The 22,718-nt window shown below is 50.0% G+C and overlaps 6 protein-coding genes across 6 annotated transcripts; 2 read left to right on the forward strand and 4 right to left on the reverse strand.

Moving 5' to 3' along the window:
• The first annotated feature begins 1,483 nt into the window (after nt 1-1,483).
• ASPBRDRAFT_276989 (uncharacterized protein) lies at nt 1,484-2,179 on the forward strand. Its single transcript, XM_067622421.1, has one exon. It carries the CDS (start codon nt 1,665-1,667, stop codon nt 2,112-2,114), a length of 450 nt encoding a protein of 149 aa, XP_067476667.1. The 5' UTR covers nt 1,484-1,664; the 3' UTR covers nt 2,115-2,179.
• A 745-nt stretch (nt 2,180-2,924) lies between these two features.
• ASPBRDRAFT_157288 (SKIP/SNW domain-containing protein) lies at nt 2,925-5,335 on the reverse strand. The gene is made up of 3 exons (XM_067619423.1): nt 5,135-5,335; nt 3,614-5,041; nt 2,925-3,545 (listed from the first exon to the last, which is right to left on the reverse strand). Exons 1-3 carry the CDS (start codon nt 5,279-5,281, stop codon nt 3,378-3,380), a joined length of 1,743 nt encoding a protein of 580 aa, XP_067476668.1. The 5' UTR covers nt 5,282-5,335; the 3' UTR covers nt 2,925-3,377.
• Nucleotides 5,336-5,816: 481 nt separating this feature from the next.
• ASPBRDRAFT_32274 (J domain-containing protein) lies at nt 5,817-8,265 on the reverse strand (the record flags this gene model as incomplete). Its single annotated transcript, XM_067622998.1, has 3 exons — nt 5,817-7,340; nt 7,398-7,727; nt 7,834-8,265. The coding sequence occupies 3 exons, from the start codon at nt 8,263-8,265 to the stop codon at nt 5,817-5,819; spliced, it is 2,286 nt and encodes a 761-aa protein (XP_067476669.1).
• Nucleotides 8,266-8,812: 547 nt separating this feature from the next.
• Nucleotides 8,813-12,767, reverse strand: ASPBRDRAFT_277214 (uncharacterized protein). The gene is made up of 4 exons (XM_067622424.1): nt 12,567-12,767; nt 11,374-12,498; nt 10,385-11,303; nt 8,813-10,319 (listed from the first exon to the last, which is right to left on the reverse strand). Exons 2-4 carry the CDS (start codon nt 12,318-12,320, stop codon nt 9,282-9,284), a joined length of 2,904 nt encoding a protein of 967 aa, XP_067476670.1. The 5' UTR covers nt 12,321-12,498; nt 12,567-12,767; the 3' UTR covers nt 8,813-9,281.
• Nucleotides 12,768-17,009: 4,242 nt separating this feature from the next.
• ASPBRDRAFT_277287 (uncharacterized protein) lies at nt 17,010-17,887 on the forward strand. Its single transcript, XM_067622425.1, has 2 exons — nt 17,010-17,535; nt 17,626-17,887. Exons 1-2 carry the CDS (start codon nt 17,200-17,202, stop codon nt 17,785-17,787), a joined length of 498 nt encoding a protein of 165 aa, XP_067476671.1. The 5' UTR covers nt 17,010-17,199; the 3' UTR covers nt 17,788-17,887.
• A 3,488-nt stretch (nt 17,888-21,375) lies between these two features.
• On the reverse strand, nt 21,376-22,608 carry ASPBRDRAFT_45745 (60S ribosomal protein uL4). The gene is made up of 3 exons (XM_067625479.1): nt 22,525-22,608; nt 22,298-22,448; nt 21,376-22,229 (listed from the first exon to the last, which is right to left on the reverse strand). Exons 1-3 carry the CDS (start codon nt 22,601-22,603, stop codon nt 21,467-21,469), a joined length of 993 nt encoding a protein of 330 aa, XP_067476672.1. The 5' UTR covers nt 22,604-22,608; the 3' UTR covers nt 21,376-21,466.
• Nucleotides 22,609-22,718: the final 110 nt, after the last annotated feature.

The raw sequence follows: 22,718 nt of genomic DNA on the forward strand, positions 1-22,718 counted from the left end.
GGTGAGGCAGGTGAACGGACCAGTAATGTGTGGCGCAGGGCAACTCGAATCCTCTGGCGACAGCGTGAGTGGTCGGTTGTTTCTTTATGCTTTTCCTTTCTTTTTGCGCTTGAAGGTTCCGAACGGCAGATAGCTTGCTTTCATTGTTTTCCAGACCCCTTTGGTTACGCCATTGTTTGAAGGAATGATATCAATGAGACCCAGCACGCAAGAAGGGAGCAAGATCTAGTCAGAGGGAGATGGAGCGGGATAGACGCGAGAAGGGTATCGGGTAGAGCAAGAAAGTGGAGGCCGGTTTGGTAAAACGAGAAAAGCAAAACGAAGAGGTAGCAAGAACTGGGAGGTGGTGGAAAGGGGAGATGTTGTCGTGGTGGTTTGTTCTTCGAGAGGGGAGAGAGAGCAGGTGACTTGAGCTTCTGGTCTTTTGCTTGCTGCACTTCCTCTCTTTCTCTTCTCCCTTCCTTTCTAGTTACTCGACAACCAAGCTCCCTTTCTTCTCTTTTTTTTTTCCCACTTCTTTCCCTTGATCTTTTTCAATTCTTCTTGGCTTCAAAATGGTTCAACTACCTGTCTGTCTCTAGTTGACTTCGCAGATGTTACACTTCAACCGCCACACCGGAGATCCGCTGAGAGACCCGGCGGAGGCAGCGATCCAAAGGTACGACGCACCGAGGACGAAAAAGAAAAGAAACGAAAGGAGCTAAGACACTGTTGACAGGTGAGGGGAAGGAGAAGGAAAAGAAAAGAAAATAGAGCCAAAATATCGCAACTCGAATCAGAAGCGATCTGTTTGAGCACTGACTGATTGGCGGTCGAACCGTCTGCTTCTCGCGCGCGCCGCCAGAATGACTCCTCTTATCCAGACTTGTGAAGCAAAAGATCAGACGAACCTTTTACCTAATAAATCATCCGTGGGAACAAAACACCCAAATCAGCGTCTCGGCTTTATCTCCAGCTCCACCGACCCAGCACCTTATCAGCACCACCAGCAAATCTGCTCGATCGCCACCCCGCGCTAGGCGCCGGTACCGACGTTGCCCTGTGCTCGCCGGTGCATCATTCATGCGCACGGATCGAGCATTAATCTAATGGCTTGTGTCTGGCAGGAGCGGGATTCGACGGTCAGAGCGAGGCAGGATTTCTTCTGCTGCTGCTCATCGGCTCCCCGCACTTTCCAGGGGCAAGGATGTTGTGCGATGAACGTGTGGGAGTGTAAGCTAGTCAGGCACCACGGTCGCTCCAGTTCCATCCATCCGGTCACACAGATGATCCTGCTGCATTGCATCTCAGAAAGCACAACCATGAAGTAACTTAATTCGTAGAAGAGGGGACTAATCAGCAATTCACAAAGTACTAACTATGGTACTAGTAGTAATGGATAAGGTCGGAATGGGCACACCAGGTGGATTCGTTATCTCTTCTTCCATCTGGCGCCAGCACCAGCACCAGCACCATCAGCAAGCACGGTTACGGTGTACTCTAGTAGCAGTGGATCTTGTTCCATTCCGGCACAACCAACGGAACAACGGCTTTAGATACAACTGAACTGACGGGGGCCCTTAAGGGCATAATTTCAGGTGCTATTGCAGCGAACTTTACCATCAAGAAAACCTAGCCATTCCGAACCCTGGTAATGGCAACCCAAGGATGGGATTTTCATTTTCATGACATTCTTATCCCTCCAGGCAAGACACCACCCTCAAGCCCATGCAACCCACCACTTACATCCCGACATTCAACCACTCTTCTCTTATCATGGACCCTCGGATCAAACCTACCGACCCTCCCCCCCAATTGTTCAGCACCACAACTCTTTCCCAGACAGCCAGCCAGCCAGCCAGCAGCTTCTCTCCTCCCAAGCGCTTGGAGCGCTAGGGTTTATAAACCAACCCGATCGTCAGTATCCCGTCCATTTCAACAGCAACAAAGTTCCGAGGGTGGCCATCAATCTCAAACAAGATGACTCGCAACTGCGCGAGTCATTGGCTCTCGTTATCTGCTCGATTAGATCAACGCCGACCCCCCAAGTCCTCCTGTACGTCGTCGATTTGGGATGTCCGCCGTCCAATCAGTTGGATTATCCGGCTGATCGACCCGATGTCCTTGTGGTCTGATGTCTGCATGCATGCATTACAGAAAGTATTATACCATTGTAGTTGTGGCCTGAGTAGATCCATCATTCAATCAGCTCAGCCACTCATCTCTCTTCCCTGACTGCTATGATTCGTCTACTTTTTGCTTTGCCTAAAAATCACTGACTGGATCAGGCAAGTCTGATCGTACATAGCACACACAGTAATAGCAGGCAGAAACCATGTCGACTATAGGTAGTAAACTAGTAGCAGTACTCTCATCATACGCAACAACGACAACCACCAGCCACCGGAAGCCATGTTTCACATCAACCATTCATGAAGTCCTATCAACCCTTTCCTAAGTATTTACCTCCATACATACATACCCACCCCCCGGGAGAATGGTGGGTATGCTCATAAAAAAATAACAACCCACATCCTCACTTCAAGTCACTTGAATTCACACTTCCAAGATTTACCATCCTACCTCAACCTCATGACATATCGTATATATTCCTTGTTTCTTAGTAGTTACTAGTACTTACTTGGTATCTTGTAGCTACTAGATACGAACAAAAGAGGTCGGGTGACTTCCTCCACACCACACCATTTTCTTGCTAGTATGTTAGTAACATGATAACCTCCAGTAACTTTATAGTAGTTACTTGCTTATACCTGATGATTTAACATGTGGGTCAATTTGCATCGGGATTTGGTTCGGGATGCAGAAGGAAGAATCAGGTTAACTAAGTACTATCATGCATGTCTCTTGACTTCAAGTTGATAATCTTAACTGTAGCTGTACCAAGGAAGTAGCTAGGCTGAGAAAAAAAACTAAAGCGTGTGATAGGATATGTCATCACTTATTTTTTTACTTTTTTTTTTGTCCTCTGCTATCCATCTCATTTTTATTTCTGGCGAGGTGGCGATGTCACACGGGTGTTATTGTGCATCAAGCACTATTTCTCCGAATGATTATAGATAGGAATATGACCTAGTACTGGTAATCCTATTCAACTGTTTTGAAGTTGTCTGTGGTTATGAACATACCACCAGCCTGGACGATCATCAAGCAGAGCACACAAAGAACCACTTTTCATTTTTCTTCTGACACAGAAAGAAAGAAAAGAAAGAAGTATAACCGGTAACACACAACGCCCGCAGCAATGCACGTAGAACCCCCAAAGCGACGATAGGAAATCATTTGAGTACAGTTGAACAAGGTACGTAGAAGTAAATATCTAACCCCGCGTATGTTAAAAGTTCAGAATAGAGAGTTTAAAAGGTATATCAACAACACAATTAATCATCATCGACACGCGCCCGTTTGGAGCCCCGTTCCGAACGGTCGACTTCCTGAATACCGTAGCGCTTTTGCCCTGCACCAGAGCCTGTGACATCTGCAATCATGCTGTCGATGCCAAAGGGGTCGGTGGTATCTTTTTCGAATTGCACCGGACCATCACGAGCCTAGTTAGGGTGGTTTTAGTTAGCGTATACTCCGTGAGTAAGTGTAAGTAAGAGAGGGAGGGACTCACCTCAGCTATGTCAGCACCACGGAACCCTTCCTTCGCTCTACCTAGGACCTCGAATCGATTCTGTTTCTGAATCTTGCCCATCTCACCCTCGGCGCCTTCGCCGTCATCATCATCAGCCTGCGCCCGTGGACGGTAGATGCTGTTAATGGCGTCCTGCGCGGCAAACAGCGGTTTGTCGTACGGGTTATCCTCGTTAAAGCCCGAGTCCATCCCGCTCGTCTGATTGAACAGACGCGAGTCATACATCGACTCGGACGCCTGCGTTGGCTTGGCCAATCCCAACGCCACCTTCTCAGAAATATCCCGGTTCTGCTCGCGTGCCATCATCTGGATGCGTCTCTCAGTACCCATCCGCGACTGACGGAGCTGTCTCTCGGCCTCCTGACGACGCTCGCGACGCATGCGCTCCCGCTCCCGAGCAGCATCCTCATCCTCACTAGCCGAGTACGGCGATGGGCTGCGGCTGACGCTACGCGAAGGCGAACGAGATCCGGCACGAGAATCGCGCCGACTGCTGCCAGCAGCTGCGCGCTCCTCGCGGGCCTTCTGAGCCAACGCCCGCAAATGCTCCTCCTTCTGCGCTTTCTCCTTCTCCGCCAGCTTCTGCTGCATCTGGGCGCGCAGCCTGACCTCCTCTCTAGCGTGCCGATCAGCCGTAAACAGCGCTTCCGCAAACTGCGCGAACTTATCATTAATCGACACATCCTGCAGCCCGCGCCCATCAGCCGCCAATCGCTTATCCAACGGAACCGTGTAACCCTTAGGATTCTTCCAATTCGACACAGGCGGCGGAATCCGCCACGCTTCTTGATCCTCAGCCGTGAGCTTCCTAGGCGGCGAATGCATAACCGGCGGAGGCGGTGACGGCGGACCGCGAGGGATCTTCTTATGCTTGAACTTAGGCGGCTCCATGGGATCCTGCTGTCTCTCGACGATCTTCATAATCCGATCGTTCTTCTTTGATGTATCACCCATCTGATTGGCCGGCGTATATCTCACAAACGTGGGCTCTGCTCTCCGCCCGCCCTTCACGTTCTTAGGCTTCTGCGCCGCCGCCGCACCCTCCACCAGACTGGCAAGCGCGTTCTTCGTCTTCTCCATCTGGGCCTGGACTTCTTCCTCCGACGGCCGGTCCAACGACACCTCGCCCATATCGACGCGCTGACGCAGCGGAATCAAATCCTTGAACGAGGCATGCACAATCCGGTTATCGCTGTGTCCGCGGCGCGCAATAGCATCGTATTTGACTTTTCCCTCGGCGTCGACTTGCACGGCTAGCGCGTTCGATGTCGATGATGTGCCCTTCCGGCCCATGTCGAGGGGGTACTGCGCGACCAGGATCTCGGGGAACGCGCCGCCATCGCCAAAGTCTTCGGGGGCGCGGGGCCGCCATCCGGCTCGGTTCTGGTAGGGAGGGGGTCCGGTTCTCTGTATTCATCGTAATCATCATTAGCATTGTTCTGAAATTGAGTTGAAACAGTAAAAGGTTAAGCTAAGGGTATGGAGGCGGTTGCTACCCACCCGGAGAACAATCTGTGTTTCGTCGAGTTGTCCCGGGCCTACGACCCGCGGACCTCGGGGCTGTGCATGTTGTGGTAGCTCTTCCTCTTCGCCGGTGTATTTCGGCTTGGGGAGAGACTTGAATAGGCCCTCCGCTATGGATGCCATTCTGGAGTTGTGAGGGAGGGCAAAGATTGGTGGAGGAGGAATATGATGAAATGGTTCTTCGATGGCGAGTTGAAGATGGGCTTGGCTTCTTTTGGCGCAGCGGAAACGGGGCTGGTCACGTGTACAGTCACCGCCTTGAGAGAGCACCGGTTGGTTGATAGCGTGCGTCGTTAGATTTTGAATGTTTTTACTCTATTCCAATGCAATTTCAAAGTGATAGAGATGAAGTTGGCATGCGTCGTTTGGTATAGATACAATTAGAGAGTGAAGTTGAGAGTCGACTTGCAGTACCATCAAGGTCCAGCAGAGCTCGACCTCATAGATTAGTTCTCGTCTAATGCTCTCGCTAACGTACACGAAGACATGGACAAATGCATGCGATATATGGACCAGACGCCTGGAGATATTCCAAAGGAGGGGGGTGTATGTTATAAGTAAAGCACATTCCCTTATGCAGATATGAATGGAGAGTGATGTCAAAAAGCTAGTGGTGCTGCACGTATACAAAATCAAAGGGAGATATAATAATGCTCAGCTACAATAGATGCGAGCGCATAGGACAGGAAATGTCCTCTGCTTCCTTTGCTTCAACATAATGCTCCTGCCCATGGTAGTTGTACCATATCTTCAGCGTCTTAGGCAGAAGCGGAGCCGGGTCATGGAATCCAAGGATATGGGACTGCGTCAAATTGATTTCAGTACAGGTAGAATCGCCTGCAAAAGGGGATTGTAGACTCACCTTGACCAGACCCTTAGGGATGGACAGTTGTCCGTGGTCAACCAATGCAGCCACCGGGATGGAGACATCCGTGGCTTCAGGTTCTCGGCCACTTTCCCTGTCCTTCTTCGAAGGAAAATAACCGTACTCAGCCCGGAGAATGACCAAACCATCCTGCTTAGCCTCCCTCGCCTGTCGGCGTTGTACTTGCTCGGTCATAATCTCGATAGCTTCTTGACTTTCAGCCCGCTTCTTGGGCACCAGTCTTCTCAGCTGCTTCTGTCGTCGGGCAATCGCCCGACGATGCCTCTTTCTTTCCCGTGGACGGATGAATCCGAATTCTAGCGCGCAGTACGCTAGCCACGGGCATATAACAGCCATTGCAGCTATATCTACATCGACAAGGCCAAATGGGATAACAGATATAGGCACCCTGATCTTCTGGCCCAGCCTGCTCCAGGACATAGTCACGACGAGGCCCTGCATATCTCGAACACCAACCCCAAGACCCAGGCGAGTGAAATCGCCGACCTGGCGGGTCCCCTCAATATGCCATCCAAGCGCCAAATCAAGCCCCACCGTAGTTTCGACATTTACCCGTACAGATCGCGGCTCATTGTCCTCCGGCAAAGAATGGTGGCCCTCGGAGCTCCATTCCGAGCGTAAACGCTCGTATGCCGCTTTGCCTGAGAAAAGATTGCGCGAATAAACGAACGACAAGGTCGTCTGCATCGGAGTAGCTGTCACGTTCGTCTGCCAAGCTTCGGCAGCTCCAATTTCCTTGCGTTGCTTGCGGCGAACCATTTCATACTCCTCATCCTCTTCATCACCCTCCACCTCGTCCTCGACATCGGCCGGGGAAATCTGCCGCTTAGGCGTAGAGACGATGCCAAATTGGAAATGGCTGGAATGATTAGGAACGGACATTGCAGTCTCGGCGTTCAACCCGATTTCTATAAGAGGTAACAAGGAGTGGCGCAAACTTTTCGGCCAGATCAACGAACCGCTTGACCAGCTACTTACCAAGAACCTCCTATCACCTATCTGCCTGGTGACCTTTAGTCCAAGGCGAGGAGGCGCACGTTGCAGCGATCGATCAAAGTCAACACTACATTGGACACTGATGGGCTTCGCGCCAGGGACGGGGACGAAGGACTTGGACCACGTTGTCTCAAGCGATGAATGTGGCAACACTGAAGCGGCCACACTCATGGCGGAGTTCTGCATGAACGAGAATGGGGGATTTGCGAGGCCCTTAACACTGTAAGGACCTCCAAATACTTGGGTTACCCCGACCCCAAGGTTAATCTGGTTTGCGACCAGGAAATATGGCAGCGGCAGCTAAATAAGCGTCAGCAACTTCCCAATCAAACAAATTCCGTCACCGCACCAACATACATAGTGAGTCTCTTCCCTGCCATCCGGGAACTTGAAGCTCGCTTCCTGCTGCATCTGATCGATCTCTCCCGAGATGCCCGCGTTGAACATCAACTCCGTATCCTCACCGTACTCCCTAAACGGTTTCCTGGTCTCATGCTCCTCATCGTTTTCATTCTCGTCCTCGCCTTCCCTTCCCAGGAAAAAGCCCAGTCGCGGCAGTGGCGCCTTGAAAGAGAACCCCAAGGCATATACCGAAGGCTTCGGTGACGGCATTACCATATATATAGTCTCGTCCTCCTCATCGTAGGAAACAGCATCGGAAATATCGAATCCGATAGTGATAGAGCCCTACACAGATTGCATCCATTAGCACTCACCACTCACCCATAAACCCCGCACCACCCCTTTTTCAACGAATGGTACAAGATAAAGAAGATAAAGAAGGAAGACAAACCCTCGACCCAACCATCCTCTCCACCACGGCCCTCTCCCTCCTCTTCATCATTTCCAAGAACCACCCCCGAAACTCCTCTCCAGACATCGCCCTCACCCCGACCCTCATATCTTTGGCCATCCTTTCAAGAATCACCCATTCTCTTTTCATCCCTTCCACACCCAATTCATCATACACGGCCCTTTTCTTTGGATCCACCAGCGTATCATATGCCTCCTGAATACGATCGAAGTGGCGTCGCGCAGAGTCTGCCAATCCCGCCGGCTGCTTATCCGGATGAAAACTTAGCGTGAGGGTGCGATACGCGGATCGAATTTGAGCTTCCGTGGGGGGTGGAGAGCGCGGAAGATTAAGGATGGCATAATAGTCGAGTTCCTCGGGCGGGGAGGAGAGCTCATCCTGATCTTTAGGTGGTGGTGTATTAGAAGCCATGGTTATTCGAATCCAGTGGTGCTGATGAGGTTGCCGCTGTCGCTGTCCCAGCCGCACAACGGGTTATGTATGGTTTTTGCGCACGCGCGTGCGTGTGTGAGGGGTTGTAGAAGAGCTAGTAGGTAGGTAGGTAGGTAGGTGTTGTGAAGCGGGGAAAGCTGTTCAGTTTTGTCTTCAGATACTCATGTTGACATATTGCGAGACGAAGTTCAGCTCAGATTCCCTTTCTGCTTCGTGCAGATAAAGATCGAGCGAGTGTAAATAGATCCGGACGCCTGTATGCGCGAGGTGTTGGCTGAAGGGGAGCAAAAAGAAAGAAAGGAAAGGCGCGCATTTTGAATGACGTCGGAAAATCGAGGTCGGCGGTTTCGGCGATTCCGTCGCCCTTCTTTTCGATCCCCTCTCAGCTCCTGTCCGCCTTGTCCCCTTCCTTTTCTCTGAGCTACCGACCACATTGGCAGCTCAGGATTTCGAAAGGAGAGGTAAAAATGAAAATGGAAGGAGTACTTGGTTCTAGCTCAAATGAATGCTAATTGCTCGATCGTTGGGGCGGGGAGAGATCGAGCATAGCGCCGATAAGGCATTAACTTGGGGGAAACTACGACTGACTACTGATTGGGCGACTTCCTAATTCGGACAGGCGAGCACAAGCTGATTCATGCAAAATCACTGACTAGTGAAATGTGGGCAGGCGCCATGACTCGTCACCAATTGCTGCTATATTTCCTTCCATGCTGAAACTGGTGTTTGATCTAGTCTTCAAACTCACAACTCTTGCCGAAGATATCTAAGATATTGACTCTAATAGTATACAATCCATGTGCAACATCGTCACTCGTATCATCTGTAAGAGCAGTCTCCCACCATCGGGGCGACCGCATCATGTATTCAACAACAACAACTCAAGCCAAACAAGCCTCCCGGGTATAATCTGCCAAAAAACAACTGCAACAGCTTTTGTATATCCGCTCGAAATGCAAAGAAAAGTTACATCCCAACAAGGGGCAGAAGAGCCATCAGCTCCTCTCTCTAATCCAAAGGATCGTCTCATCTGAAAAGGGAATGTCACCCGCTCCCAGTGCGCCGAATAGCTGCTCTCGAGGCAGGCCGCCATACATTAGGTCTTCATTCGTCGCCATATCTGGCTGCTGCTGCACGCCTGCGCGCACTTGGCTATCCAGTGATGGGCCGTGCACGAAAAATGCTGCCTTCCGGTCGGACCCAGCCTGTTGCTGCAAATACTCATTCATAGCTTCTAGACGCTTTTCTATCAGCGTCGCCAGGGGAATAGCACCACTCCAGAAGCGCGCCAGTTCTCGCACAGCCTCCAAGCCCCCGCGTATCAAATTCACACTCTCCGGTAAATCGACCATCAATCCAGCCGCACTGAGGACATCTGTAGCTGACACAATCACATATCCGAGGAACGGGTTCAGAATGGTCCCTCGCGCCGTTCCCGGCTCCAGAACGATGCGAGACGGCTCGTAGTCTGCAGCACAACGCATAAGGGCGAGCGAGATCTGGAGAATCTCTACTGCATGGGTTCGCGTGGTGCGAATATGTCGCTCTATGATTTCCGCACGGATGTTTTGGTATCGAGCATATCTATTTAGTGTCATCAGGGTTGCATGATAAAGTAGATGGATTGACATGAACGCATCCGCTTTCTTCGTTCGGATGCTTCGTTCCATGTTCACAGCCGAGAAGGCCAGATGATCGGGGAGCCGTGCGACCCATTCATCTGCGCGTCCAGCGATTTTGACGTAAAACTCCTCGAAGAGATGATTATATGCTTCGGCCGGCACCAAGGACAATCGAAACACGTGGTCAGATACGTCTCCCCAAAGCGACAAGATCTCAATTTGTAACGCCATAGCACTCAGACTGGCGCCATCGTTCTTGGGAGATGCCGGTACTTGATTGAGGAAACTCTGGAAATAGGGCACGGTGGTATATTCCTGCGCCTCGTACACTTCCTCCCGACAAGGAAGTCTCAGATAAGCCGCCTGGGTCGAGATAAAGGTCGACGAGGGCGTATAGAAACACGTCATGCGCTAGCAGGATTGAAGACGATTAGTCTGGGCCTCGAGAACAACAATGGGTATCTTGGGCTACTCACGTCCATGAGGTAAGCTACCCAGAAAGTCCGCCTGCGACACTCGATCAACGCCTGGGGATGCAAGCCGTATTCGCAGGGCCGGCTTTGGTCTACGATGACCCCACCCGACTCAACATTATACCGGAGTCCGCACACTGTCCGAACCGCCGACCCGATTGCGTCCCAGGCTCGCACCAGGGAACCGATGGCGTAGTACCAAAGGCCAACAATGATGCGGCTTTGGGCAAGCTGCAAGGTCAGGGCGTGTCGGCTATGTTCAACGGCATACCGAGCCGTGCGTGAATACCTCTTGAGGGCCGTCACCTTGTCGGGCCGATCGGAAAATACCGCCCCGAGCGTCATCATCGAGTACAGCAGCATAGTGTCTTCTGAGGTCTTCGTGTTGCACGACCGCAGCCACAAGAGAAACCGTTTGCGCGGGAACATGTAATATAAGCGGTCGTTTACATGGGTGAAGTAGCTCTCCACATAGTGGACTGTGGCCTCTGGGTCTGCCTCATACGGATCTGTATGCCAGTCGGATACGAGAGGATCCTGAGGGTCCAGATCCTTCATTTCCATGAGGATGTCGGAGTAGTCATGAGACCCAAGCGAAGTGTCATCGGCTAGACGTCTAGCAGTGTCCTCCGCTCCAACAGAAAGCCGACCATGGCCATGCATTCTGAGCCTGTACTGCTCGTGGTCCATTACGCTGTCTTGGGGGACTTCCATGGCCGAGGGTGTCAACATTGATACTTCAGATCTCGGTGACTGGGAACTGGTGTTCGGGAGGGAGGTCGAACTCTCCGACGCTCGTATTGCGGAGTACGGGGACTGGGACGCCGCGCCATAAGCGTAGCTTCCAGGGGGGAGGCTCTCTCGTGGTTCGTATCGACTCGCAAGTTGTGTCGCCTTTAGTGCCGCGCGATGGCCGCGGGGTCTAGGGTAAAACCCATGGCAAGTTAGTCGCTTTAACAAGGGCAGCCAAGGCACCATTACTGAAGACTTACGCGCTCTCGAACCTGCACTCCCTCCCAGATTTCTGACATTGGTCGCATTTAGGGAGATTCGGTTGGCATTTGATTTTCTTTTCTCTGCAAGTTAAGCAGGCTTGGGCGAGTCGTTTCCTCGGTTTACCCGCCTTGGTGATTCCCCAATTTGCATTGACCGGAATTCCGTCAATGATCTTAGGGCAATGCGAGCCATCTGCGTATATGTAACACAGACCTTCGCCCTCCACATATCTCTCATCCACCACATGAGAACGCACATTGGTTGTTTGAGAGGGATTGTTTGTTGCTGTAGAATCGGGGATTTCACTGGGAGAAAAGTCCCTAGTGTACTCCTTTTCTGGAGAATTGAAACTATAAGACGGATACGACGCAGGTTGACTGGACTGCACAGGCGATCCAGTATGAATAGGATGCAGCGGACCTTCACGTGCTAGGCCGAGTGTGGAGAGATGAGCTAGCGGTGGAAGACTCCTGGTGTGCGAATGCGGGATAGCCTCGGGGTAAACTCGAGGGCTTTCGTGTAGACTAGGTCGTGGTATAGGATCGCTCTGTCGGAATGGCGTTGGTGACGCTGTGCTGCCATTTGGGGGTGTATAGATGCCAAATCGGTGGGGTTGGTAAGGAGATGATGGACGGCTCGAATGGGCTGTGGGAGTCAGCAATTGACTGACTGGCGGAAGCTGTTCATTGGCTGTCTGCTGCGGAACTGGAATTTTAGAGCGACCTAGGGGTGTCTCTTCCAGCTCACGACCCTCTGCTTGATTACGCTGATGTAGAAACGGGGCTGTTCCAAAAGGCAGGGGAGCGGAAGTGCGAGGGGGTGGAAGCTGATACGGGTGGGATGCCGGGGCTGAAGGATCAGCTGGACGATCAGGCTGTCGCTGCGACGTGGGATCTATAGCAGGGGACATATTCCTGAAGGAGCCCGCTTGAAAGGCAGACATTGTGGACGGAATTGTGGTGTCCAAAATTGGTCGAGAGAAGCACCTGAATCCCACCGGGCAGCAGCAGAATCCGTTACTCAGGTCCTGTGATAGCGAAGCAGAGCCCTAACAAGAAGGATCTTTGATTCCAACGGATGAATCTTCGTATTCCTGGAGAGACAAAGAGTCAGAAGCGAGCCTACCAAGATGGCAAGGAATTAGCAACGACATCATGCTCTACATTTTCAAGAAGGTGCATCAACCTACCAACTTGCCTCCAGCCGTTCAAAACACCAAAGCTCTCTATTAGCAGGCCAACAAATAATACGGTTCTGGTGCTAGCGAGAGTAAAATTTTAGTGTTGGGGTAGCTTGATGCTGGGTTCGCTGTCCTGTCCGAGAAGCACGATTGCCCCTCCGTAAATAGGTCGATCGCTGCCCGGCCGGGGAGGAGAGGACAGGACGGGCTGAAGAAATATTATCGAATTACACACTCAAGGGTCGTCGTCCAAAGAACAGAATCTCTGCAATGAAAGTACTGAGTCCGCACCAAACGGTCTCTCACTTGCGAGTTACCCTGCACTGGCTGCGGGTAAATTGGGGAGAACGAAGGTAGCATCTAAAGGATGATACTCATGGCGCGAATGACCGTAACACGCTTGTATTTCGGGTCGACCTCGCCATTCCAAGACTGTATCGCTTCAAGGTTCCAATGTTTGTCCCAAACCGCGTGGAACGATCAGAAGGAGCAAAGACTTAGTAACTCGACACGCTGTCGGATTCCTACCAGACCAAGTTCGCTGAGGGAGTGTAGGTAGATTTTGTGTGTACCAGACAACAAAACCGAGATGCGCAGCAGCCTCCGTTTCAGATCGGACAGGAGAGAGATGGGGGCGGAAGGGGAGAAGTGCAATGGCAGAGAGTGGCAGGGGGGTTTAGAGTCACGACAAGACAAGCATGGAAAGCAAGCTGTTTGTTGCGACCTGATAGTGCCCCAGGACTCAGGTAGGACAAGAATAATAACTAACCAGCAGCCCCCGAAGACAGCCGCCCAAATTACAGATTCTTGAGTGTGTAGTAATATCAATCACCCTGTAAGAGCCGCTCCGAGGTAAGATGGTGGTCAGTGGTCAAGCTGGCCTGATGTTGACGGAACGGCTCCTGCCACTAACGAGTAAAAGGATAAGAGAGAAAAATAAAATGATAATTAAAAAACTGGACCCAGGGCCAGATAGTCTGTTTGCACCAAATAAGAAAAAAAAAATTCCTGATGGCGCGGGGCACAGGATATAATGAGGATGGAGAAATTGTGGTTAAATAGCGCTGCTGCTTAGTCGTGGGCCAAGGTGGGAATGCCCCTGTCAGTTTGGCCGGTGCTAAGGACTGTAGTAAAGTAGTAGTAGGAGTAGTAGTAGAGTAGAGGGGCGGAGACGCCAGATTCAAGGAAGGACACGCTGGGATTAATTTAGAGCGGGGGAGGTCGGGGATTTTGAATGGTAATGAGAAATCACGGTCCCTGAATGAGTGGAATTCATATAGCGAAAAGGACGAAGAAGGGTGAAGTCAGGAGAATCAAGAGGGAGATGTGAGAGAAAGAGGGACGATTGAGAGAAGAAAAGCAGAGCTGAGAGGACGGAAAGGGACGAAGAGGTCAGATACAGTGCCTGGCCTGGCTTATTAGCTGGGGATCCTTCTCAAAAGTGCCATCCATTCCAGTCCAGCAGTGGGCATATTTAATGGAAAGGCAACTTATGACCGATCCAGATCAGGATGATCAGAGAACGAAGCCTGGTTCACGATTCCAGGCTGGTTTAGTCCAACGCTTGCCAGTCCACTTTTCGCAACAGTTCCGGTTTAACGGAGGCCACCCAAACCCACCCGGTCATCCAGAACTACGTATCTGGCATCTTAGATAGTCTAGATGCTCTGGATCGTGTTTACTTTATCCCAGAGGAGTATACACACTACTATCGACAATTCGTACTGCGGGACGGGAGTCTCTTCCCTTTTCCTCTGTTCCCTTCGGCATTCACTCCAGTTCCATCCTCGGTTCAGCTTCGACCAGCTCCACTCGAGACGGAGATGCGAAGCGTCCGTCCATCCATCGGACTACTATAGATTACATTCAGATTATTTCTGCTTCCCTAGATGGTAGATATATCCTCCAAGGGAGGGTGTGTCGACAGACATGGCCGGCCCGGGTATATCGAAAATAGCCACCGGGCGCGGTTCATATTAGATGCCGGCTGAGATCAAGCTACCGGGAGTAATACCTTATTAGTTGATCGTCTAGATTCCATCATCTCGTCGTCCTCATCCCCATCGCCGCCGTATAATCGTGCCATGGAGGAGACAAAGTGGCATTTAGACTTTGATCCGGGTGGGCATTAGATATCGTCAGACTCGCCGGTGTCCTTCCTCAATCTGGTGCTTGGGAGGGCTTCTGTGGGCGGCAGATTGTCTTTCCTCATTCACTCTGACTGGCTTTGATTCTTTTAATATGAGTGTGATTAGGTTTTCCAACCCGACGCCCCGCAGGAGGATCCTCGTTGGTGTTCGGAACGATCCATTGCCAGCTCCAGCCCGTTAGTCATGGTTGGAGACGCTCATGCGACCACCGACCACGGGACAGCACCATCTTTTCGGAACGGCAGTTGCATTTAACCTTGTTTCTTTTGGTCGGGACAATGCGTCTGTCCCTTCCTAGCACTATATCATGCTATTCTGGTCTTCATGGTGTGCCGCGACGTTGACTGTTGAGACTCGGAATTTCCATAGCACATGATGGGGAAGAGGCCAACGCATAAGGACTGGATTTTGGGCCCTATGGGACGCTGCCCACCCCGACATAGTGCACACTTGGCAGGTTATCGCCCTAATTAGGGGTGTTAGAGGGGGGCCGATGGTTACCCATCAATTACCATTCGAAAAAAAGGAATTAAAGGGAAAAAAATAAAAAATAAAAAAAATTAAACAAAAAGTAAAAAGCTCGACACAGAAATTGAAAGATCCGCATGGAGGAAGGAGCCAGCCTGGCAACAACGAGAGAAATCCCTTGTCCGAGAGCCACTCAATATGCCAACCAGTTTCGGCCGGACCGACCAAACTCGGACGAACAACCTCAAAAGTGTTCAGGAGTGACTCCCACAGCCAGCCAGGGTGAGCAAGCACCGCGAGTCTGCGACTCCCCCCCCCCCCCCCCCCCCCCCCGAAAGGCTCAAACCCACCAGCTTATCGTTGAGTACTATGATGACTAGTGGCCAGTACGGAAACCTCCGTAGTCCGTTCTTACGCGAGTGGAGCATTGACTCCAAGCCGGGAAAAGGATGGGAAAGCACTCAAAGCAAGCCCAGGGGAGGGTGCAAGGAACAGCCTCCCAAGTTCGCAGCAGTCCCTCAGCCCATCGAGGATCGCGAGTCTGTCATTCGTGGGGACTAGCGAACTAAGTGGACTGGGCGCATCCGGAAAACGGACAGATGAGGGTCTGCGAGCCGGAGGGCCGCGGTTTTTTCCTTCTTGGCCTGAGTGACTCTGTCTAGAATATTTTGGTTTATTGGACTTGTCACTGGAGCGGCTAATATACGTAGTAGATGAGTCTGGCTAGATTGGCTGCTCGGATGCTGCTGCTGGAATTTTGAGTTGGTCATGGTGTCTCCTGCAACGGTTTGTGGCCCGCCGGGGAGAGCGCCCGTTTGGTCGAAGAAGGGATGTCGGATTTGTCTCATCTTGGGGCGATCCGATCTGCACCGTCAGGCGTGTGCCAGCAACCAGACTTGTACCAGACGTCTGTGACGATCTAGCTTCTACTGTCTGGGTAGGGATTCTCATCGCGGAATAGCCATTCCGCGGTCCATGGGGTGTGTTTTTAGTGACCAGATTTTTCCGTGTTGTGAGAGAAGTTTTTGCAGACTTGGTGTCATCTTCAGCACCGACAACGCCCTCTTAGGAACATACATGGATGACCTCTTCAAACTTCAAAGCCAATCCAAATCCCCCCCTCCTCCAACAGTGGGCCGGAGGCTCTCACCCCTACGGTCGTGCTAAGCAAAGTCTAAAGTACTATCATACGATCTCGCCCACCGATCCCACAGTTGGCGCCAACCGGAAATGAATTTAAAAAAGGGTGGTGTAAAGAAGAAACTTAAATTAATTGAGAAGTCACGGACAATCTAACACCGGGTTGCCTTGAGATTGCCTAGGACTCCAAGAAAGATACCTATCTACTAGTTACTCTTCATATGCCGAAAGCCCAGTGCTGGAAAAACCTGCTGCAGCACTCACTGATTGGTGCGATTAGATCAGATCTTGGTGTTTACCCGAACAAATCCCGAGATTTGGCGGGCTTGCCGGACGTTCCAACGTTCCGATGCAAGCAAGCAAGCAATCAGTTTACGATTAGGAACTTGCTAGGACTTCTCTCCCCTCAACAACGATACTACTGCTCTCTCGCAAGTTACAAGTTACAAGTTACAACAGTTGGGATCTGTGGATCCGCGACGCATCTCATCCTGGTTCCTTGAAGGATGACAGCAACCGTGCCCTCGCCCTGGCCTCCCGCCTAATAAATGAGATAGATACTACTGAGAAACACGGCCTATGCCTTTCCCGCGCCTAGTTTGAGCGGAGTTTAAAGTGGACTTTGTTGCCCTCTGTCCCCGTCGGAACCACTCCTTCGCCCTACTAGTAGCGGTATAACGGACGGCGATATAGCCATAAGGCAGAGGGCACGGTAGTTTGCCCTGACAGGGTGATGGTTATCATCGGAGAAAGCACAGGTTACCCAACAGTGCAGTACGGAGTAGTGTGTTATGATATACTGTGGTTTGGTCTGTGAACTAAATAACCGACTCCAACGTTATGCACCCTAAAGTCCTAGTGTCTCACCGGCATCCTTCGGCACCATGATAATAATGCCAATCTCCGCCGTCACATCCGCCACGGCCATCCTGTCCGACCACCCAACAACGAAAGGGGGAAGAGGGGAGAGGGGGGCGCCAGATCAGAAGGGACGGAGGATGCTCTATGTTCAGCGACCGGCCGTGATGGTCGGAGTCCATATCCGGAACGCCCCTGGGTCTTCTCCGATAGGATCAACTAGTGCCGGAGGGGGTGAGACACAGTGCTTGTGTCGTCGCATATTGGTGTCTCAAGGGCGAATAAATATCGCATCAATTACAATCATCATAGTGTATTATTGTGTCCATCCATCGGTCACCCTTTTTTGCAAGCTATGCAAAGTAAGGTTGCATTACTTCATTTCATTTTTCTACTAATATGATCGAGCCAAACAAAACAGTCTAACTAACTTACTTACTCCAACTTCGCAGGCGCCATCTCCGGCCGAAGACATACCCACTCCACCCGACAAAACCCGTCCGTCGATCCCACTTCCCCCTCCCCATTCATTCATTCATTCATTCATTCATTCATCCATCATCAGAATGCAAGCCCCCCCGGTAAGCTACGCGATGGCTAAATTATTAGTATAGGAGAGTAGTGCGAAACGCACCACAGGTACGTACACCCGACGTCTGCTGATAATCAATCACATCACAGGCTGCAGGCCACGGTTTTAGCCCAAAAGCTTGTTGTAGCCGCGGCGCCAAAGTGGGATGAGGTGGGGGTGGTCGAGGATCAATAGTCCACGGTAGCGTTGTCTGGCGTCCTTGAATCATGAAAGCTCGCTTGCTCATTTATTCCGGGACTTAAACCGAATCGGTCGATAAGGTGTGAGTTTCAGTTGTTGTTGTTTGTCTGGGTGGTATCCACGAACTACGGGCCCTTGGAGGTTGGCCAAAGGTAAAAAAGAAAAAAATTGAGGGGAGGGAAAACAAGAAAAAAAAAAAAAAAGGGTCGACCACCTCGGCTATCAGAAGAAGCATGGACCGGGATATGCTAACTTGCTAAGATACTATCCACGCCATCATCATCCCGGTGATCATGATACAAAGTACGAAGTACACGGTGTACTGAGGCGCTTCGGCCGTAAGTGCTCAAAGTAGATTCCTTCCGGGGATACATACTCATTATAAATAATACTTGCTAATAGAACTAACCATGAACAGTTCTAGGCTGGTCGTCCCTGAATTGCTCAACCGAGTATTTTGAAGCGATTCCATATTCCTTGTGGTATGTAAGCGGGGATCACAAGCGCACCGCAGTAATATCAACCGATACTACGTTATAATTTAAGACAATATAATAGGAGACCTAATAAGAAACATCAAGCCTACACTAATATCCGGATATCCCGCAATGCTAACTATAACTTAACACATTACACACAAACCCCTCATCAGCATGTGAACCAACATGATATGAAATCTAATGGATACCTCTCGTACCCCCTGAACTCCCCCTCTCTACGAGAACGAGAGAGAGAGGAGGAAGAAGAAGAAGAAGAAGAAAGAGTAAGAGAAACAAAGTGTGGACCGAACCGACCACCTTTCCCCCATCAACATACGTAACAAAGAGGCTTGGCAGCTTGCGCCCCGTCAGAAAATTGAGTCTAAAAATCGCGGAAAAGCCGAGCGGGAACAGGGATATCTTGTGATTGTGAAACAACCCTTTTGGACTTGACACACACACTCACTCTCTCGCTCTCTCTCAGCTCACTCAACTCTCTCACACCATACATAGTGGAAGTGGAGAGAGGTCCGCCCGAGGGATTTGACTCTTCTATTTGCCGTCCTCAGGTCAAATGCCGATGAGCTGATTTTTTTTTTCCTGTTTATTTGTTTTATGTTTGATGATCCTTATCGATTTTTGGTTCTTCATCCGTAGCTAGTTTACTTACCAAGTATGTCATAGCTGCTGAAACTTTTTTCTTTCTTTTCCGATCAACAAAAACTTTTTGCTTTCCTTTTGGGGTTGTTTCTATCCTATTCATTTTCCCTTCCCTGTTGTGTTGTCAGTCGATCTGTAGTTTCAGGTAGTTGGTTGGTTGTTGAAATAGTGAGTACGTACGTACGTACGTTAGTAGTAGTAGTAGTAGTAGTAGTTAGTTAGTTAGCAACTACTGTTGTTGTTACCGACCGGGGGTAAGTACAGATAAACCCATGTTCATATGTATTAGTGTTCATAACTACTAAGTGCTTAAGTTATGTCCATAAGTGGTGGCACGAGTTAGTAGTAAGCATGATAGACAATGAAAAAGCACCCCGAACTATAATACAACAACTACTAAGTACTAGCTATCGCATCCGACATAATCCTAATATTATAATAATGGTAATAATAACTTATACTACGTAGTACAAAACTAACCAACGTCCTGTACAATAAACTGAACTCAATCCATATCTAACCGAGCAGAATCAAATCAAACATATCAAATCAAATCATTTCAAAACCAACTACTACTACTACTTTATTTCGTTGTTACCGAACCTGCGACCTCCGAACGAACAGAGACCAATGGACGGACCAACGGAGTGGGAATAAGTCTACTACTTAGATGGATAGGATTCCACCCCCTGTCGAACAAAAGCACCAGACTAACCCTTCTGCGCAAATGCACACGAGAGATATGATTTGTTGACCGGGGGGAGGTAAAGTGAAATAATTACTAGTAGTTAGTTCACTTACTTATGTACTGCGTAGTAGTTAACTACTTAAGTCTCTCGTGCTAGTAAGTAGTTCCTTCGGGTAGATGACTACTAGTTGTGTTTGATTTTGGATTTGATTGATTTGTCTTTTTGCCTCTGTAAAGGCATTGAAAACCGAATTAACTAATTATCTTTGTCATTTGGATAAACGATTATCCTACTGCCAGAGTACTAAGCTGCTAGCCAACTAGAGTGATAATTAATATATGGCATCTAGCATTGTGTGGTGATTTGAGACCTAGGATCAACTATATGTCATTGGCCGATCGGAAGCTGAGCCGGTTTTGATCTTTGTAAAAAGTCAGTATTTGCTGTGCTTGGTCTACTAGTACTGATACTGGTTTGATACTAGGGGTCGTCACGCTGTAGCATTGTGGACTGCGTAATAATAAGTAGTATGGAGCGAGGAAACAGGTGGCATGATGCCTTCCCTACTACTACCTACTAACTGATCTAAACTTTGCAGTATTCTATTTAACTTTCTACTAGTAGTAGTATAGCTTAGTAACTGACGAAGTTACTAACTACTCACTGCTGAAACAAACATAGCCACTCTTAAGCAGGAACCACTACTGCTGCTGGCTGCTGCTTCAGAAGGTCTGTGTCCGTTCGTCTAAGTAGTCGTGTGGGTATCTATATATCCCGATGCAAGTCCCGAGCCGACAGCTACTATTGAGCACTAGTTAGTTACTTATATTTTTCTTACTAATGCGTAAATGATCTCAGATAATATAGAGTCATACTACGAAGTAGTTAACTAACTAGTTACCATCGTGATATTAGTCAGTGGTAGTCAAATAGTCACTATAAGCTAACTCGTGATTATCCCTAAACACATGTGAAAGTCCAGTACTATTTCACCCTACTCGTTTATTGAGTAGTACCCAGTAACCCACCACCAACCAGCAAGCAAGGATCAAACAACTTGCTCGGCTCAATTCGGCGATGTTAGGAGCTGGGAATATGTACAAGGTAGTGTGACTTAGTTTGTTCACATGTTTGCTTGTTTGCGTCAAGCTAGGTAGATGATCCTGTGTTATAGGAGGGATAGATATAGATGGTAGGCTTGTTTTGACCAAATGTGATCATTAGTTAGTTATTGGGGTTTTAATTGACAAGGGTACTTCCAGGTTTTCGTATAGAGGTTAAGTGCTCTTTATTGATGTACATTGACTGGATTCAAAATAGACACATTGGGTATGTCGCATTAGGTGGAATTTGTTTTTGCCCCCTTTTTGGTCTTTATTTTCGAAAGTGGGCGTTAAAGTGCCGTTAATGCATAGTGCGAGGGAGCAGGGCTGGATCCATTAGCTGTCCCATATCAGTAGTACAGGAATTAGAAATTGTATTCATATACATGTAGTAGAATGTTGATTTCACAAAAACCCAGGTCAAGGTGTGTCAAACATGCATTACAAAAGAAAAAGTCTACTTGAAGGGCTACTTGAGAGAAAACTACTAATTCATTATGGGTATTGCGAACCTGTTCATTGGTGCTACCTTTTAAACCGAAAACAATCTCATATCATACCTTCCCAGCGTGAAACCCCGGACCACTAACTTACGCCTCGTAGAGGGTGTTGAGGAAGTCCTTGGAAGCGCGCTCGGGCTTGCCAGACTCAACAGCCTTCTGACCAAGCTTCTCCTTGGAGAAAGCAGCAGCGTAAGGGTTGAGACGGAGCATGACCTGCTTGTTGCGGAGAGGGTTCTTCTTCTGGATGTTGGTGCGCTTGGTGCGAGCCTCACCCTTGGGGGCACGGAGGACGGACTGGATCTCAGAAGAGTTGATGAGACGGGCCAGGTCGGCGTTGGCAACAACGTTCTGGGGGAGGAGGTAGTCCTTCTTGAGGGCGGAGGCGGTGGTGGTGGTGCCGTAGACCTTGTCGAGGGCCTCGAAAGCAGCAGAGGACCAGACGATGAAGCGACCGAGGTGACCACCGGGGGCGAGCTGGAGGAGGTTGAGGGAGAAGACGGAGGAGGTCTCAACACCGGGGATGTTGCGGAAGGCACGGACGAGCTCCTTGCCATCAACCTCGGGGTTGTAGACAACCAGAGGACCGCGGCGCTGGCGGAAGCGGCGGTTCCTCAGCTTACCCTTACCAGCACGCATCTTGCGGGACTTCTGGACCTTGACGAGGTCGGCGCCGGCACCGACGGCCTGGAGGAGGGCAACGGCGGCCTTGGTCTTGGTAACAGCGGAGTTCTCGAAGGTCTTGGAGTCAACGACCAGAGGGACCTCAGGAACGTTGGCAACACGGTGACCGCGAGCGAACAGAAGAGAAGGAACGGAAGAAGCAGCGAGGGCAGAGGCAGTAGCGAAACGTCTAAAACAAGCTATTAGTTTTCATGTTCTCTCCCTTGCTCACTCTCGGTCGGATTATCATCATCATACCTCTGGCCAACGTTGACCTTCTGGTGCCACTTGCGCCAGACCTTGGTAGGGGCGAACATACGACCGGAACGGCACTGGTTACCGAAAGCGGCCTGACCGGCACGGTGAGTACCACCACCGGAGACACGGGGGATACGAGCGACAGCGCGACCTGAAGTTATTCACATCCATCAGTGATCCCAATTCCCTCTGCAAATTCTTGGCGTTCCTTCCAATTGTGCACATACCGGTACCCCAGGACTCAGCAGAGGTCTGTTCACCAGCCTTCTCGCTCACAGCGTAGGGCTGTCTCTTGTTCTTGGCCATACCGGTGTGCACCTGCCTGTAATTCGAAATCCGTCAGCCATCGATTTTCCCTCCGCGTTTCACTTCTTCTCCTTGCGAGACCGGTTTCTGTCGTAAAAAAGTCTGAAACATACTG

Source organism: Aspergillus brasiliensis (assembly GCF_001889945.1).
Source record: "Aspergillus brasiliensis CBS 101740 unplaced genomic scaffold ASPBRscaffold_10, whole genome shotgun sequence".
Lineage (NCBI taxonomy): Eukaryota > Fungi > Ascomycota > Eurotiomycetes > Eurotiales > Aspergillaceae > Aspergillus > Aspergillus brasiliensis.